General features: G+C 40.3%; 2 protein-coding genes across 2 annotated transcripts; one reads left to right on the top strand and one right to left on the bottom strand.

The window, feature by feature from the left end:
- Nucleotides 1-4,897: 4,897 nt before the first annotated feature.
- On the bottom strand, nt 4,898-9,971 carry LOC104451925 (probable polygalacturonase At1g80170). Its single transcript, XM_039314528.1, has 6 exons — nt 9,939-9,971; nt 9,279-9,419; nt 8,600-8,674; nt 6,381-6,620; nt 5,601-5,717; nt 4,898-5,029 (listed from the first exon to the last, which is right to left on the bottom strand). Exons 1-6 carry the CDS (start codon nt 9,969-9,971, stop codon nt 4,898-4,900), a joined length of 738 nt encoding a protein of 245 aa, XP_039170462.1.
- A 1,115-nt stretch (nt 9,972-11,086) lies between these two features.
- Nucleotides 11,087-13,617, top strand: LOC104449452 (probable polygalacturonase At3g15720). The gene is made up of 9 exons (XM_010063611.2): nt 11,087-11,190; nt 11,480-11,617; nt 11,819-11,989; nt 12,107-12,130; nt 12,315-12,522; nt 12,611-12,692; nt 12,965-13,073; nt 13,173-13,289; nt 13,387-13,617. The coding sequence occupies exons 1-9, from the start codon at nt 11,101-11,103 to the stop codon at nt 13,615-13,617; spliced, it is 1,170 nt and encodes a 389-aa protein (XP_010061913.2). The 5' UTR covers nt 11,087-11,100.
- Nucleotides 13,618-16,343: the final 2,726 nt, after the last annotated feature.

Here is a 16,343-nt window from a genome sequence, read left to right on the forward strand (position 1 = left end):
TGAGAAACCTTCACGAATATCTCAGGTACGCCCTCGATATTCCCAATTACCAGGAGGTGAGAGACCTTCATGAATATCCAAGGTACGTCCTCGATATTCCCACTACCAGGAGGTGAGAAACCTTCACGTATATACAAGACCCATCCTCGATATTTCCACACAAATATCTCAGGTATGCCTTGATTCTTCCTTCAGAGTTTGTACCTGTGATCGTCCAGGCACCCCTTCGATACTTGTGATCATCCAGGTATCTCCAAAGAGTTTGTACCTGTGATTGTCCAGGTACCCCTTCGATACTTGTGATCATCTAGGTATCCCCCAAGAGTTTGTACCTGTGATCGTCCAGGTACCCCTTCGATACTTGTGATCATCCAAGTATCCCCCAAGAGTTTGTACTTGTGATCATCCAAGTACTATCTCCCAACAAATAGATGCCCTGAGAAAGGTCGGCGCATCTCCTGTCAAGGCGACCGAAGAAAGGTTCGGGTCCTAGACAAACAATTTATTGCTCTCACAGACGACCGAAGAAAGGTTCGGGTCCTAGACAAACCAACTTATTGCTCTAACAGGCGACCGAAGAAAGGTTCGGGTCCTGGAAAAGCAATTTCCCATCAAGGCGACCGAAGAAAGGTTCGGGTCTTAGACAAACCAACTTATTGCTCTAATAGGCGGCGAAGAAAGGTTCGGGTCCTGGAAAAGCAATTCCCCGTCAAGGCGACCGAAGAAAGGTTCGGGTCCTAGACAAATCACTTATTGCTCTAACAGGCGACCGAAGAATGGTTCGGGTCCTAGAAAAGCAATCTCCTCATGCAACAGGTAAGATGACGCCTTGATACTTGCCAAAACTCGGGGTTCACACCCTATCTCACTCACTCCAGGTAAGTAACTACAGGTATCTTCTTATCTGTCTTAGTATATTATATTGCTTATTTCCTACATAGAATAATAGATCACAAATAAAATATAATCTGCTACGCATGTATGGATAAAATTGAGGCATCAGTCTATCTTTGAATGCAACCTCTGCTGAGCTCACCTTCAAAGAAGGGCGGGTTGTTGACACCTCAATTTTAATTAGTTTTATTAATTAAGTTTTTAATTTTATCTTTTCGGATAAGTAGATAATAATTTTTTTTTAAAAAAAACAACAACAACAACAAAAGAAAACAAAAGAAAAGCAAAAAAGCAGCCCATTGGGGCCGGGCTCAAGGCCCAGAGCCCCCTCTTTCCTCTCTTTCCCTTCGCGCAGCCCGCGAGGCCCCGGCCCCCGCATGGCTAAGCCCGGCCCCTTCTCCTTGTCTTCTTCCTCCCCTGTCTTCTTCCCCAAACCAGATAAGCAGCACGCACCGGAGAGAAGGACGCGCGCGACGCCGAAGCAAAGTGGAGGAACAGTAGCGCACATGGAGCAGGGGGCGGCTGGCGTCGGATAAGAACGTGGGAGGGGCAGCTGGCGTCGGATGGGATGCTAGTTCGGCCGGCGGAGGCCGCTTGGCGCACGGGGACTGGCGGTCGAAGATCCGTCGACCGGCTGCTCCCTCGCCTATAAATAGGCCCCCATTTCCGTTGTCAAAGGGACACGCCAGAAGATCGCAAGCTTGGAAACTTCTTCCTGAGAGACTTCGGAGGAGGTTGAAGAGCAAGCGAGAGGAAGGCGAGTGAGAGAGAACTCGTGTCGCGAGTTCGGCTGACCTCGCACTGAGAGACTTCGGGGGAGGCTACCGGCGAGCGAGTCCGAGGTGGTCGATCCGCCGGTGGAGGCTCGGATCTAGCCGGAGGGGAGAGAGTACGAGCAAAGAGGAAGCCCAGATCTGAGGAGGAGCGAGGGCCGGATACGAGGAGAAAGGAGGCACTCTAAGCCACCACCGCCACCCCGAGCTGTGCCCCGACGCCGTCTAGATCTGAGTGAATGGGTTCCGGAAGGTAGGGGTTCCGTCGCCGTCGCTGCACCCGCCGTCGCTGCACCGGACTGCTGCCGAGCTGTGCAGCAGTTCTCCCCCGACGTTGTCCCCAAACCAACAACGACCCTGCTGCATCGTCGCTGTGACGCTTTCCACCCCCGACGCGGTCCCCGACGATTCGCCAAGACCCCTGTGGTGTTCGGCCGCCGTCGCACCTCACACCGTCACCATGCCGTCGCCGCCGCGACGCCACCGTCGCTTGCCGTGTCGCCACCGCCGCCATGTCACCGCCCGTGACGTCCCGGTCATCCTTCATCCGCGTCGCGAAGACAAAAGAAGGGAGAGAGCGCTGCCGGGTGAGAATCGGGTCCGGCGAAACCCCCATCCGGGTAGGGTTTTCCCCCATTCGGGTCTTCGGGCCCGGTTGTGTGGGCTGTTTTGTGCATAAATGGGCCTTGGTTAGTTCATGGGCTTAAAAAAAAAAAAAAAAAAAAAAAAAGGGAGAAAAATCTGAGTCGGGCCCGCGTTACGGGCCCGTCCGCGTGCGGTTCGCCGACCCGGGTCGGACCCAACCCGCGGATCCTACCGGGTCAGTTTTTATAATATTTTTAATAATAAATAATAAATATTATTTTAAAAAAAGAAATCAAAAATAATTTATTTATAAAAAATATTTAAAATATTTTAATTTCCAGAAAACCGAAAAATGTTTTAAAATATTAAAAAATGTTTTAATTTCCAAAAAAAATCGAACAAAAATATTTTATTTTTCGAAAAATAAAAAATATTCCAAAAAAAAAAGCCAAAAATTCATGAAAAAGCCAAAAAATCCAGAAAAGACAAAAAAGACTTGTATTTTTCCAAAAATACCAAAAAATCCCAAAAAAAAATCCCTTTTTATCCAAAAATGAGAAAAATACCCAAAAAGTGTTTTTCCTCCACAAAATTCATGGAAAAATTCCTCAAAAATCCAAAAAGCCTTAGGGTTTACACAAGATTAGGTAACGAAAGGACATTAGTGATTAACTAGTGTAATCAAGTCCCCAATCCTAATTTTCTCGGTTGCGCAGAGTGAGTATTTCTCCCGATACTTCGCTTGGGTTTTTAATCGACCCACCCCAAACCGATTAGTGGCGACTCCGTTTTAAAATTAATTTACAGGTTAAAAAACTTGAACCATTAATTCGTGAATTGGTGGACTTGGGAGAGTCCGGGTTTAATAATTTTAAACGAGCCATTAGCCTCCTTTAGGCACTCGTACCCGATCGCTGGCGCCGAAAAAAAAAAGAGGTCGCGACAAAGAGTGGCTTCTGCTAAGCTTCAAAGATGGCAAATGAGGCAGGAATGAATCAAGCTATGTACCGAATAGGAGAGAGCAATTTCGAGATATATATATAAGCTGGAGTTAACTTATGGAGGCGTCTTCTGACGTAACGGCCAGCTTTGCTTTGGAACTCCAAAGTGAAGTGAACTTAGGTTAGAGCACTAAGGTTATGTTTGGTCGTCCAGATTTCTAAATGGGACAGGACCAAATAGGATAGGATATGAAATCCTGGGATATTTTATATTATATTCATTATTTGGTAAATCGCAATATTAAAATCGGATATGTTCATATCATATCATGTAAATTTTTTTTTTAATATAAACGGCATTTCATTATAAATGAACATAAATGTTCATAAACGGAGATGGTGAAAACCTCTCGTAACACTATTCCTTAATTTATTTTTATTTTATTTTCCTCTTTTATATATTATTTTCTTTATTATTTCTTTTTTCCCCTTTTATCATTCTTCAATAAAATTTTATCAAATAGTAAATTGTATTAACATACCTAAAATATAGAAATACCTAAAAATATAATAAATATAAATATTTAATTTATAGATTGAATGTTTATTATAAGATAGAGTTAAAGTTGAATATATAAATTAAAATAAGATTAATCAAAAATAATTTTTTATTTTTTATTTTTTTCTTAAATTAGAATTCAAATATTATTTATATTGAAATATAATTTCAATTTTTTTAATTTAATAAGTTTGTTATTCGAGAAAAATAACTTTCCTATTATGGAGATTAAAAATCCTATCTACATTTATCTCACCTCCCCCATGAGATAATTTTATCCGTCTATATCTCTCTTATATCCAAATTAATCCTATCTTGAGCGAGCACCAAATGTAGGATATGATTTATCGACTACCAAACGCTGTCGAGAAGAATAGGTGAGCTCCCAAAAAAGTGTCTATTTGAACAACGAAGTACAAAACATTGAGGCTCAATACGGGATGGAGTAAAGTGGATAATTCATTTAGTGAGTTAATTTAGGGATGTTGCATTTTGAATTTGGAGCCACCATCGACCATGGTGTGGTACGAGTGTAGTGTAAGTAGTAGTTGGTTGATATGGGATGCGGATAGTTGTGTAGCTTGTGCGTTGGTTCTAATCCAAGTCCCTGCTGGCTGTTATAGCTCTAAAAAATTGCATAACATAAATTTAACTTGGAAAAACAAATTTATTTGACAATACATAAACATAAAAACACATAATCGCTATCATCAATGGAACGCTTATATCTAAGTAGTTGCGTATTATACATCATCACGGATCTTTAAAAAAAAAAAAAAAAAAAAAGAAGAAGAAGAAGAAGAGAAAAAAAATGAAAATATTATTAAAAATTATCTACATTAGTATCGGTCATGCTATATAGAATGATTAACGTTTGCATCAGTGATTTCTGATCAAAACTGACCAAATGAACTTAATTGACAAAGTGTGAAGAAGTGCAAAATTGAAAGGTTTAACATTAAATTGGCAAAAATACAGTGACTTTAGGATTTTCTGGATAATATTCACCCGAGTCTACTCTGGCTAGTTTGCCAAACTATCTCAGTATTTTATGGTCGAAAGTATTTTATACAGCCTAGTTGCAATGAAACAACAATCTTATATTGCGTGCAAGAAAAAAAATCAACTTCAATTTTCATCAAACTTTACATATTAGTCTGCTCATTCACAACATTGTCGATGATCCCATGATACCATCCATGAAACAGTGAGAGGCAAGATAATGCTTCATTATAAACTAAAAGAACAGGATACGTGTCAAATTTTATTCTTGATGCCTGATAAATAAACAAGGGAAAACAACGATTTTAACTAATTTTCAAACCATTCGCGAATCTGTAAATTCTCTACGAGAGGCTTCAAATTATTCTCTCTTTGATTCGTGCACATTTTAGATATGCTCCATCTCCAATTGGGTTTTCAAACACAGGCGGCTTTTTTCTTATGATGATCAGAGGCAAGACTTGGGCTTGACAATTCCTTCGGTAGTTCCAAAGGCATTGTTGCAGCTAGAGATGGTTTCCTTTCCTTGTATCGCGGACTCCAGTTTGATGGTGTCCAAGATAATGTTGGTGCACGCAACGTTGTCGCTGCATTTTAGGTTGATGGCCACTTCCGTGCTTGACGTCCCGAATGCATTTCAGAAATGCACGTCGTCTATGTGTACTCCAGTATTCTATCAACACATTCACAGGTGATTAAGTTCAATCAAGGAAGCTACATTTGGAAGCGATGACAAACATAAACTTTGAAGGTATATGTTGTATGTGATTGTGATTACTAAGGATAGTGAGCGGTATAAACAACGTTAATCATTTAAGGATTATTTATTTTCTGTCTTTGTCTTACCGTCTTGGGACAATTGCCTGGAGTGTTGCAGTAGTACTGATTGATGATGATGGGGTTTTCCACTGCGGTGAAGTTGAGATTTGAAAAATCAACTTGGCTAACTTGGCCTCTTCCCACCTGTCAATTTCGTAAATTTTACTCCGCAATTTTACTCCAACCTCATTTTTTCAAAACGTCAAATTAGAAACTATCACACGGATAAAAGATTGTATTGTCAAACTCGGATGTACCTGCCAAGTTTTAATTCGAGCTCCATTGGTCGACCCATGAAAGTTAACGTTCTTCACTTTGATTTTGCTCACACTTACTTCACTTCCATCCTGTCCCAAGCTTCCAATGCTGTCCCCGACAAAATTGCACCAAAAGCATGTACATTAATACACCTTCACAGCTTATAACTTGCTCCAAACCCATGATGATAGCGTCGCAGTTTTTTTTATCGTGTTTGGGAACGTCTATGACACAAGTCTACCTGATATTTTCTTCGATGTTTAGGTCTCATATAGTGACAGTGCATTTACCTTATGCCGTGACCGGGTCCACACTTGATGTCAGAAATAGTGATATTCGAGGTCTGGTCGGTGATCGAGATGCAATCATCGCCTCTTGATGAGACACCATAAGGCCATGAAATGTTACATTTATTTTCAAAAAAACCCAACGTGTCCTCTAATCCAACTGAATTTAAGAGAGAAAGGGAATTGCGATGTGTAAAAGTCATGAGATAATTAGACCGATTCTCTCCTCAAAGCAAACATCGAGCAACAAAAGAAAACACACACAGATACTATCAGAGGAGAGCGATGCCCTCCCGGTGCCTATCGATGAAGCACGAACAACGACACCATGAGAACCTCCAATGTGGATTCCGTCGGTGTTGGGGCTCCATTCTGGCGCGTAAATGTCCAAGGACCGCAGATAAACGTTGCTGCTTCCAGGAACAACTAAATGCATCTGAGGACTGTTCTTGAAGTACACAGGTTGCAAAGATACGTCATTGCAGTTGTTGATAGTTAGCGTCTGCAATAATCCATGGCATTCAAGTACCAGACATTAGTTGATACTTCGTTCGAAAGCACTATGGTTTTAATGTCATATGGACGAAACATGTTAGGGAAATCCCTTATGATGTTTTGAAGATGACAAAATAAATCAAAGGCTACTAATATGTTTGATGGTTGAGTAATAGACCATGCAGATGATAGAACATGTAAAGGATATTATCAAAGTCAGAAGACGGCCAGAAGACTGAACGTAACATATGTCCAAAGTATATTCTGAAGATTTCCAGACTTCTGTGTCAAAGTCTGAAGACTGCCAGACTCAAGACTCAAAGTCTGAAGACTGCCAGACTTTAGTGTCAAAGTCTGTTCTACATCAGAAGTCTGCTCACTCTGACAAATTCCGGATCGAACGTGAATGATGAACCAGTAAGACGAGACTCTATGCTGAAACTGAACTGGGTATAGACCTTAAAGCTAAATCTGTTCAGAAGCAGATATGTTCAGACCCAAATTGTAAAGTCTACAGACTCAGATTGTAAAGTCTATGGCTATCAGACTTTACATCCAGATTCGACAGAACGTAATTCAAGCCCAATCATATAACGGCTAGTGATCTGGTTTGGATTCCACATCAAGATTGATTTAATTGATTCAATCTAATTGATTGACGATTGAATCTTGAAGATAAGAACTTTCTATACGAAGAAGCTTTACTTATGGAAATCAAGATTTCGTTTGTATGGGCGATCGGAATCAATTTGGGATTCTACCTTTGTCACTCAACGGTTACTAAATCTTCTAGATACAGAGCTGTCCAATGGGTATATTGGAAGACGATTCTCCGGGATACTGTCCAACGGGTAGTTTGGAAGTGGAGGAGTATTTAAGGAGATGAAGGACCGATGAGCAAGTAAGAGACGGAGCATAGAATTTATAATTCCAAAGTCTGAGCGACTTTCGATCATATACTTGTCTCTTGAGAGCTTAAACGTTTGTAATCATGAGAGAAATACCAAAAGAGTGACTTAGTGAGATAGTGTGATCTACTACTAAGTGTTTGCACTCGAAGTTATAATCTCTTGTTGATTGCATAGTGGAATCCAGCCAAGAAGGCTGTTAGCGTGAGAGAGTGGACGTAGGCTTGGATTAAGCCGAACCACTATAAATCTTGTGTTCTTATTTTCTTCCCTAACTCCTTTATTTTGTTCATACTAGCACTCTCAAAACATTCCTCGTTTACAGTTTTGGTTAACAAAAGATGCTTTTCTTTATCATAGCTAATAGTTGGTTCAGCAAATTATTGCCGCCAAATATTTAATTTGTGCTTACAATTTTTCCAAGTTCTAATCGATAGAACATTAGATCATCTTGAACGATCCCCACTAACTTACTCACGAGGAAAAGTTTCGTGAGAAATCGGCTGAATTTCCAAAGAAGTAGAACAGTGGCAGAGTTTGTGACAATGGAGTTGAAACTTTTTCTAGCCTAAGTAAGGAATTGTTGCTCGCCATGATGATCGGAGCGTTGAATCTAGTGTTTCTCAATTGAAATTGTATTAAGACTCAATTTGTCAGCTCCAACTAGAGGAAGACAAAAGCAAATACATCATGCAATGTTATATGGATGGAAAGACTAGCTTAATTTATATATTTATAAGCATTTATTTCCGTAAAAAAATCCTCATAAGATTTTAACTGTATACAGTAACAGAATAGAAAGCATCATGAATAAGACGCGAAACATACAGTTGGTGAGTGCTTATTGCATCCCTGGTCCCCAAACAAATTGAATAAGAAAAAGAAGGGTTAGAAGTACAAAAAAAAGTAGCGTTGCAGTTTGGAAATTTGGATTCAAGCGTTCGGTTCTTAATCAAAATTTGGAAAAAAAGGAATGATTTTTCGTTACAGGCTTGGGGCTTAAACTGCAGGAATTGTTTCACCAGGACGCGCCATATGCATCAAACGAGCCCGGCCCACTAATGTTGAGCCCATTTACGCTGTTGAAAGTCAACCACTTATCCTTCCCCTTCCATGCATCTGGATCTTCTGGTGCTATGATGTCTCCTGATACCTGCAATCGCATATAAACGAGGATTTTCGAACTCCCAAACTCCAACGAGATCTGAATATGTAAATTCACTATATCCTAGATCCATGAAATTGAGATTTTGTTTCATTCATAAATGAACAACCATCTGTGTTGATATCTTATTTTAAAAATAATAATTGAAAAATCTCAAGTTGACACTCGGAGTGAAAGAACGAGACTATGGTCAATCTCCTATTCACTTGAAAAGCATTCGATAGGTCGATGGATGGACTAAATGAGGGGAAGAAAGAAAAAAGAGATATGATTATTTTATTTCACTTACTACGAAATTGATATGAGATTTCCAAGAGCCCACAAATCAGATACGGTTCAAAAGGTAGGTTTCCCTTGTGGAATTGTGATGGTCAATGTCCCTCCATTTGTGTTGCATGCATCATTCCACGCCTTTGTAAATGCCTACGCATATTTCGATATGGAATCATGAGATTCATTGAATATAATCACCTATTGTCAAGTCACGAGTAAATCTTTGCACAACCTACTGACATGGATTGGTACACAGAAGTAGTCATGGTATCACCTCATCTCGATATGTATAACTAAATAACTAGACTAAAAATTACACCGAGGAGTCATCGGTGATCCCATTGCCAACTGCTCCATAGTCCAAAACGCTGAACGTTTTGTCGGCAACACCGACCTTGATTTCACTTGTCAACAGTAGTGCAGAGACCAGGATCAACGAACATATAGAAATTGAGAACCCCTGTGCGCAAAAAAAGATATTAGGCGTGAAAAGAATCCAAGATAACACTTTATTTGCAGCTCATTTTGAGATGTTCACCATGAGTACTTCCTCTGGAAGAAACAAATCGCAAGGCAAACAAGCAGATAAAAATGTTGTAAAATGTAGTGATTGTGGTACTCCAGCCGCCGCCGCCGCCCCCGGGGGGAGGCTGGGGCTTAATTTAAGCATGCTTGTCTTTCTAAGCAAAGAAATGTAAATTCGGTCAGTATAATCTTCAGTTTCCATATGCAAAAGTGCCCAATCGGAAGGATATCGAACTCATCCATGTCATCGAATCCAGCAAAATTGGAATTTCCTTTTCTTTTTTTTTTAAGACAAAGAGAGGTTGTTCTAACTCATCCACCGGTGGATTAAAAGATCAATGCTTACTTTAATTAGCAACTCAAAAGTTTCAGGTAAATCCTCAATTTTGGCAATTATTTTATATTCTATAATAGCAATATGCTTAATTCGGCTAATTAAATCCCATTTGTCTACCATATCAGAGGAAAGCGCGTTATGGTATGTCATCTTAATATTTCTCTCTATATTCAACGTGAACTAGGAAACTATCTTGACCTTTTGGTGGATTGTGAAATTCCAAAAACGAGCTCCGATGCTTTAGGGGAACCTATGTGCATTTCCTTCCTTCTTTATTTGCTTGGTTTTTTCCTTCCTTCCTTCCTTTTTTTTTTTTTTTTTTTGGCAGTCCATCACGATCATAATTTCCTCTAATTAGTAGAAAGAAATCTCGAATTCAATTATATTAGAAAGAACCATTCGAAATGATGTCGTAATTTTCAAGCGGATGACAATTCAGCTGAAAATGTGATATGCGACAGCCAGCTCAATATTTCCTCGTATGAAGAACATCAGCTCAACTCATATCAAGAAAGTATAAGACGTACGCTTGCCCTGCATTTCTTCATGTAGAAAAGAGTCATGTAATAGGGAATAGTGAAGGAAGGGGTTGCTTCAACTCCAAGGGTGTTGAATCTTCCGTATGACTGTCAACCCTCTGCTCGGCTCATGATCTTGACCCGGCGCAATTCAAGATCTTACGGTACGACGCCAATGTTTTATAAGTTCGCGACACTCGTACTTCTTTAAAAATTAAGCAAGGAATGGAATAATCAAATGAGAAGGCACCTTTGTTTCATTCTTACTAAACCGTTTCCAGATCCCTAGGAACCCTAGGCATGGCAGCGTTCTTCTAATATCAAAGCTGGCTCAAACTTACATATATATATATATATAGTCTAGCAACCGACACATGTTAGGTTCTATTTTCCTGGTTGCTGCTTGTAGAGGCTTGGATCTATTTTCAGTAGGTTCGTTCAAATAAATTCACATCTTTGCTCGGGACGAAAGCAGGTCTATGTACTTGAACTAGGAGTTTCGCGAGCCATCACCGTTACTTCCATAGTAGATATTAGCACCGATCATTTCGTCGAGCAAAATTAGAGATGACTGGAATGGTAACTCGGCGTCTCCCTGTTGCCTTTGCATGCTTTTGAATTGTTATCTTCTCTTCGTGACCGAACTTTGATTTCAGGTCTGTTTTCATTCTTGCAAAAGCTCATATTTGCGGTCTAGTGATGAGAATCTATCCATGCAGGAACATTTCATCGTGTGTTTGCTCTTTTTCGGCGTACTGAACATGGTGAATTGTGGAGCGAGCACAGCATCGACTTCTTTCGATGTGTTGAGTTATGGAGCGGTTGGAGACGGAAAGACTGATGATTCCCCCGTAATAATCCCCTCCCTTTCTCGAATTATGTATGTTTAGATTTCGTGACAAATCGACGTAACGATGCTAGTTAATTACATTGCATTACACGTTCAGTAGTAGCAGTCGATGCATGTGTTTCATTTTTTTTTCTTTTGGTGAAGATGACGTGTTTGTGTTTCTTCACGCGAAGACTTCGTTTCGAAGAACATCTTATACGAAAAGCATTTTCCTACTCCATCTGTTACACATAAAGAAAGTTACAGACAACTTGGTGGTATTCTTTGACTTGGAATCATATGAATTGTAGGCTTTCCTGGAGGCATGGAATGCCGCCTGCATATCCTCATCGAAACTGTCCATTCTCACCGTACCGGCAAAGAAGACTTTCTTGTTGAAGCCAGTGACGTTCAGCGGCCCATGCCAACCTGAATACATGTATGTTCTGGTAAGTCGAGACTCTGAGCCTTCCCTTTCATTCCTTAATCCTTAATCACTCATTGCAAGCGACATATTTATGCAAAACCTACACTAGATGGCATGGACCGTGCTCAAATTCTTTGAATTTGCCTGATTTTTGTAGCTTGTTGTACGGTACGGTTTCTTCAAATGCTAAATATTTTATTTTCTCAATTTCACTCGACCAAAGGTCTCTGGCAACATTGCTGCGCCCAACTCAATGACAGATTACAGTGGCTACCAAACCAACAGTTGGCTCGCCTTCTCTAATGTTAGTGGTTTGATGATCACTGGCACTGGAATCATCGACGGAAAGGGTTCGGGCTGGTGGTCACAGCCTTGCATTGGAAATGCATCTAATGTAATTCAAGATATGACGAATTGGATTTTCACAGTCTTTTCTTTCTTGATATTTTTGTTCTCATAGACATGAATTTTGGAGATTCTCAGATTGTTTTCTTGTTTATATGTTCACCAGGCTGCAACATGCACAGGACCAGCAGTAAGATCTTCCTCTACATATAAGCTTTTATATAGTGCTTCAGTAGCTCCTCCTTTCTTTCTGGAAAACTACAGTCAACAAATTCATTCAACTAGAGCAACAACGATTTCTCCAAAACAACGGCATATATGTTCAGTTCTGCTTTATGACAGTGCTTTATGGTGCATGTGCATACCTTGTACAGGCATTGACTTTTTACAGATGCACGAGACTTGTGCTCAATGGATTGAGACTTGTGAACAGTCCAAGGTCACACATCGCCCTCACCAGCAGCCAGTTTGTCACCATCTCCAACATCCATATCTCTGCCCCGGCAACAAGCCCTAACACCGATGGGATCGATATCTCCGGCTCAACCCATGTATATGTTCGCGATTCATTCATCGGAACTGGTAATTTTGGTATCAGCTACAGCTAATATAACTATTAATCTGTTCCTAACAGAACCTAATGGTTGAATTGGACTTTATGCAACTGAAGGTGATGATTGCATCGCTATTAGCGCAGGCTCGTCACACATCAATGTCACTAGGATCACATGTGGACCTGGCCATGGTATCAGGTAAATATTGCGAATGCACAGTCTATACTTCCGCATAAATTAGAAGTATTTGATGTAAAGACCAATTTTTCAAGAGGTACATGTGAAGAAAAAACAGATTTCACGAGAGAATGAATACTTCACCTCTAAAGCACGAGAAAAGAAAAGGCAAAACATGTTTAATTATCTATTGGTTGAGATCGACTATTGTGAATGCTGAATTATACATCGTTCTGCTGAATTTGGGATCTGAATATGACAAACAATGTGTCTTTTAATAATCGATAATCTAGCATTGGATCTTTGGGGGCACATGGAGAGAATGACACAGTTGAAAATGTGACCGTGCAAAACTGCACATTGAAAGGTACGATGACAGGAGTGAGGATCAAGACATGGCAGGTACGTGGTCAAAGAAGCACATTCTTCCTTCATGAAGAATCTAAGCAACCTTTACTTTTGACAGTCTCTTAATGAATACGTATCGATTACATTATATAGGGAGGGAGTGGATATGCAAGAAAAATAACCTTCAATAAGATCAGATTCATTCGGGTTGATAATCCGATCATCATCGACCAGTATTACTGCCCCACCCAAATCGGTTGCAAAAACGAGGTCATTTCTTCAACCGTAGCATTCCCTTTCTTTGCAGTTTATAAGTTCCTAATTAATTGCTCACCCTTGCATTTTCTTGCCTGCTGATGGTGCTCAGACATCGGGAATTAGGGTGAGTGACATCTCGTATTCGGTGATATATGGGACGTCGGTCACGGACAAGGTCATAAACCTAAGCTGTGACCAGAACTTCGGTTGCAGTAACATCGTCCTGGATCATGTATACATAACATCCACTGTTCCAAATAAGAAAGCTTATTCCTACTGCTTCAATGCTCATGGAAAATATAGCCACACCAGACCTGCAGTCACTTGCTTGCTGAAATAATTGTAGGCTTTGTATCAACTTCTATATGTGAAATTTACCTTACACTCCTAATGTAATCGCTAATAGCTATCCATATTATTACAAATGTCATTACATTAGGTATCTCTATATACTGATGCTGACGTTTCTCTATCAACATTGAAACTTTTCTTTATACCATCTGTATTTAAGTCGCAACATTCACGTAACTGTACAACATCGACCACTATTAGTAGGTAAATACATTGAACACCAGAACAATTTCTTCACCCCATACCTCGAAGCTTTACTTGTACTAAACGCTTCAAGAACTTGCGGAGGTCAAGGCTGAACTCGGTTTTAGCTCTTACTTGCGGTTTGAGTCTGAAAGGCCGAAAACTGCATCGTGGTCGTTCGCCACATTGTTGTATGCACAGTCCAGTAAAATCTGCAGAGGTAAACACAACTTTTAGCCTTTTAGGCATTAGTTTGATAGATTCAACGTGCAGAGAGATGCTTAATCAGAGGGTGCAATAGACTAGGATTTTAGACAGAAGTTTGGACATTTTAAAAGAATCAGCAAGATTTGAGAAACAAACTAGGATTCAGTAGACGGACTATTCTCTCTAGAGTTGGCTGTTGGTAACCTCTGGACGATGAGTACAGCAATTCTTCTCTCTTCTTTTTGAAGCTCACAACGGCTCGAGAATTTATTAACCTTATAAACTCGCATGTGATAGAACAGACCAATCTTGCAGGAATTCCCACCATAAGATGGTCACTTTCTGAAACTTCTGTCTCATACCCCAACTCTGTATCCAGAATTTAGGGAAGCCGGTCATCCTTCGTATGAAGGATAAAAAATTTAGCCAAAATTAATTTTTTCTATGAAAAGATATCAATCGGGATAAAACCTTCTATGAAAAGATATCAATCGGGATAAAACCTTGCATTAATGGAAGGGAAAATGTCATAAACAGTCCCTAAACTTCTACTTAATATGCGATATTGTCCCTAGATTTTTAATTTGTTCAATTTGGTCCCTGAATTATCGATAAATGTCTGATCTAATCCCTGACTATCTAAAAATTGACCAATTTCGTCCTTTCGTTAGTTAAAGTTAACAGAATTGGCTTACATGGCGTTTAGTCTCTTAAATAAAAAATAAAAAAGGACATGTGCATGGAAATTACCTTTAAAACAAGTCAAATTGTGGCCACCATCCCAAAAAGAGATACATACGACTTCATCTCTCTACTTTTGTGATTAGTACTCTCATCTCTAGCAGACCCCTAATTTGTTTTCCTTTTTTAAGATATATATTGACTCATAATTCTAGTAATCCAACTTAGTTCCACGTCATCAATTAATGCTCCACGTCATCACTTAACAATTTGAACCAATGGAAGGACTAGATGGAACATTTATTAATAGTTCAGAGACCAAATTGAGCAAATCAAAAACTCGGGGATGAAATTGAACATTAAATAAAAGTTCAGAGACCATTTGTGATGTTTTCCCTTAATGGAAATAACCATAGGGTCCAAAATGCCATAAATGTACCAAACCAGAATTTCTTTAAACTCAGTGTAATAAGTTTTGTTAATATAGTTATGGAGGTCGGGACACCTGGAGTGCCATAACTTGGCACGCCGGGACACTTAAGTGCCATAACTTTAAAATGGTACACTTAAGTGCCATCATCGGAGTAAAATGGGACACTTAAGTGCCAATCCGGCGAAAAACCGGCCAAAATGCAGACGTGGCATTTTCGGCGACAAGCTTAACTGATGTGGCAATTTTTTTTTTTTTTAAAAAAGCAGACGTGGAGGAGGAAAACGACGTCGCCCCATCCACTTGTGCACTTGGCCAAACAAAACGACGTCGTTCGTTTATTTGGAATTTAACATTTTGTCGGTTCACGGTAGGTCGACGTCCTCTCCATCCATCCATCGCCGTTCACAGCTCGCCGTTCGCGGTGATCGCTCGCCGTCGTCGCTCGCCTTTGTCGGTCGCCGTCGTCGGTCGGCGTCGTCGGTCGCCGTCGTCGAGCGCCGTCATCGCTCGCCGTCGTCGATTTGCTCAGGTTTTTTCTCTTCTTCCTCTCCCCTGTGGTGAAATTAGGGCTCCGACTCGTTTATTAGGGCTCGGACTTCAAATTTGGGGGTCGGCTGGGAAAGGTCAGGCTTGATGTGAGATTTAATGGCTGAGATGTAGTGCTACAATCCTATTGGGGGGTTCAAATTGACAGTTTAGGAGCGGCATTGAAATATAGGCTCGGTGTAGGGCTCGAGGGGGAAATTAGGGCTCGGTGTAGGGCTCGCGTCGCCTCATCCCTTTGTGATGTGTGATTCATTCGGGGTGTTGAATTGTGATGTGCGAAAGTAATTTGTAGTGGTCGGATGTGAAATGTGCGATGATTGGTGATTGTTAGGGTTGAGTATTGGACTTTGCACATGTGAGAATCGAAGGTTGTGGGGATGGGGACTTCGGATATTTGTTTAATAAATTGCATTGTTGAGGACCCATGCTGAGGAATCTCTCCATATTTTAAAGAAATGCGACGGCATAATCAAAGCGGTTGTCGGGTCCCATCTTAATTTTTATTTGTCCTTGTCCGAGGCTGTTGTTTTCAAAAGCATTTGTCGACGACCGCATCTTCCCTCTCTCTTCTTCTTTTCTTTTCTTTTCTTTAATAAAGAGTGTGGGGACCTCCACTTGCAATTGCATTCTTTGTGAATGTGGTCCCAAAATAGTTAATTGTATAT

This window comes from Eucalyptus grandis, chromosome 6 (assembly GCF_016545825.1).
Source record: "Eucalyptus grandis isolate ANBG69807.140 chromosome 6, ASM1654582v1, whole genome shotgun sequence".
Classification (NCBI taxonomy): domain Eukaryota; kingdom Viridiplantae; phylum Streptophyta; class Magnoliopsida; order Myrtales; family Myrtaceae; genus Eucalyptus; species Eucalyptus grandis.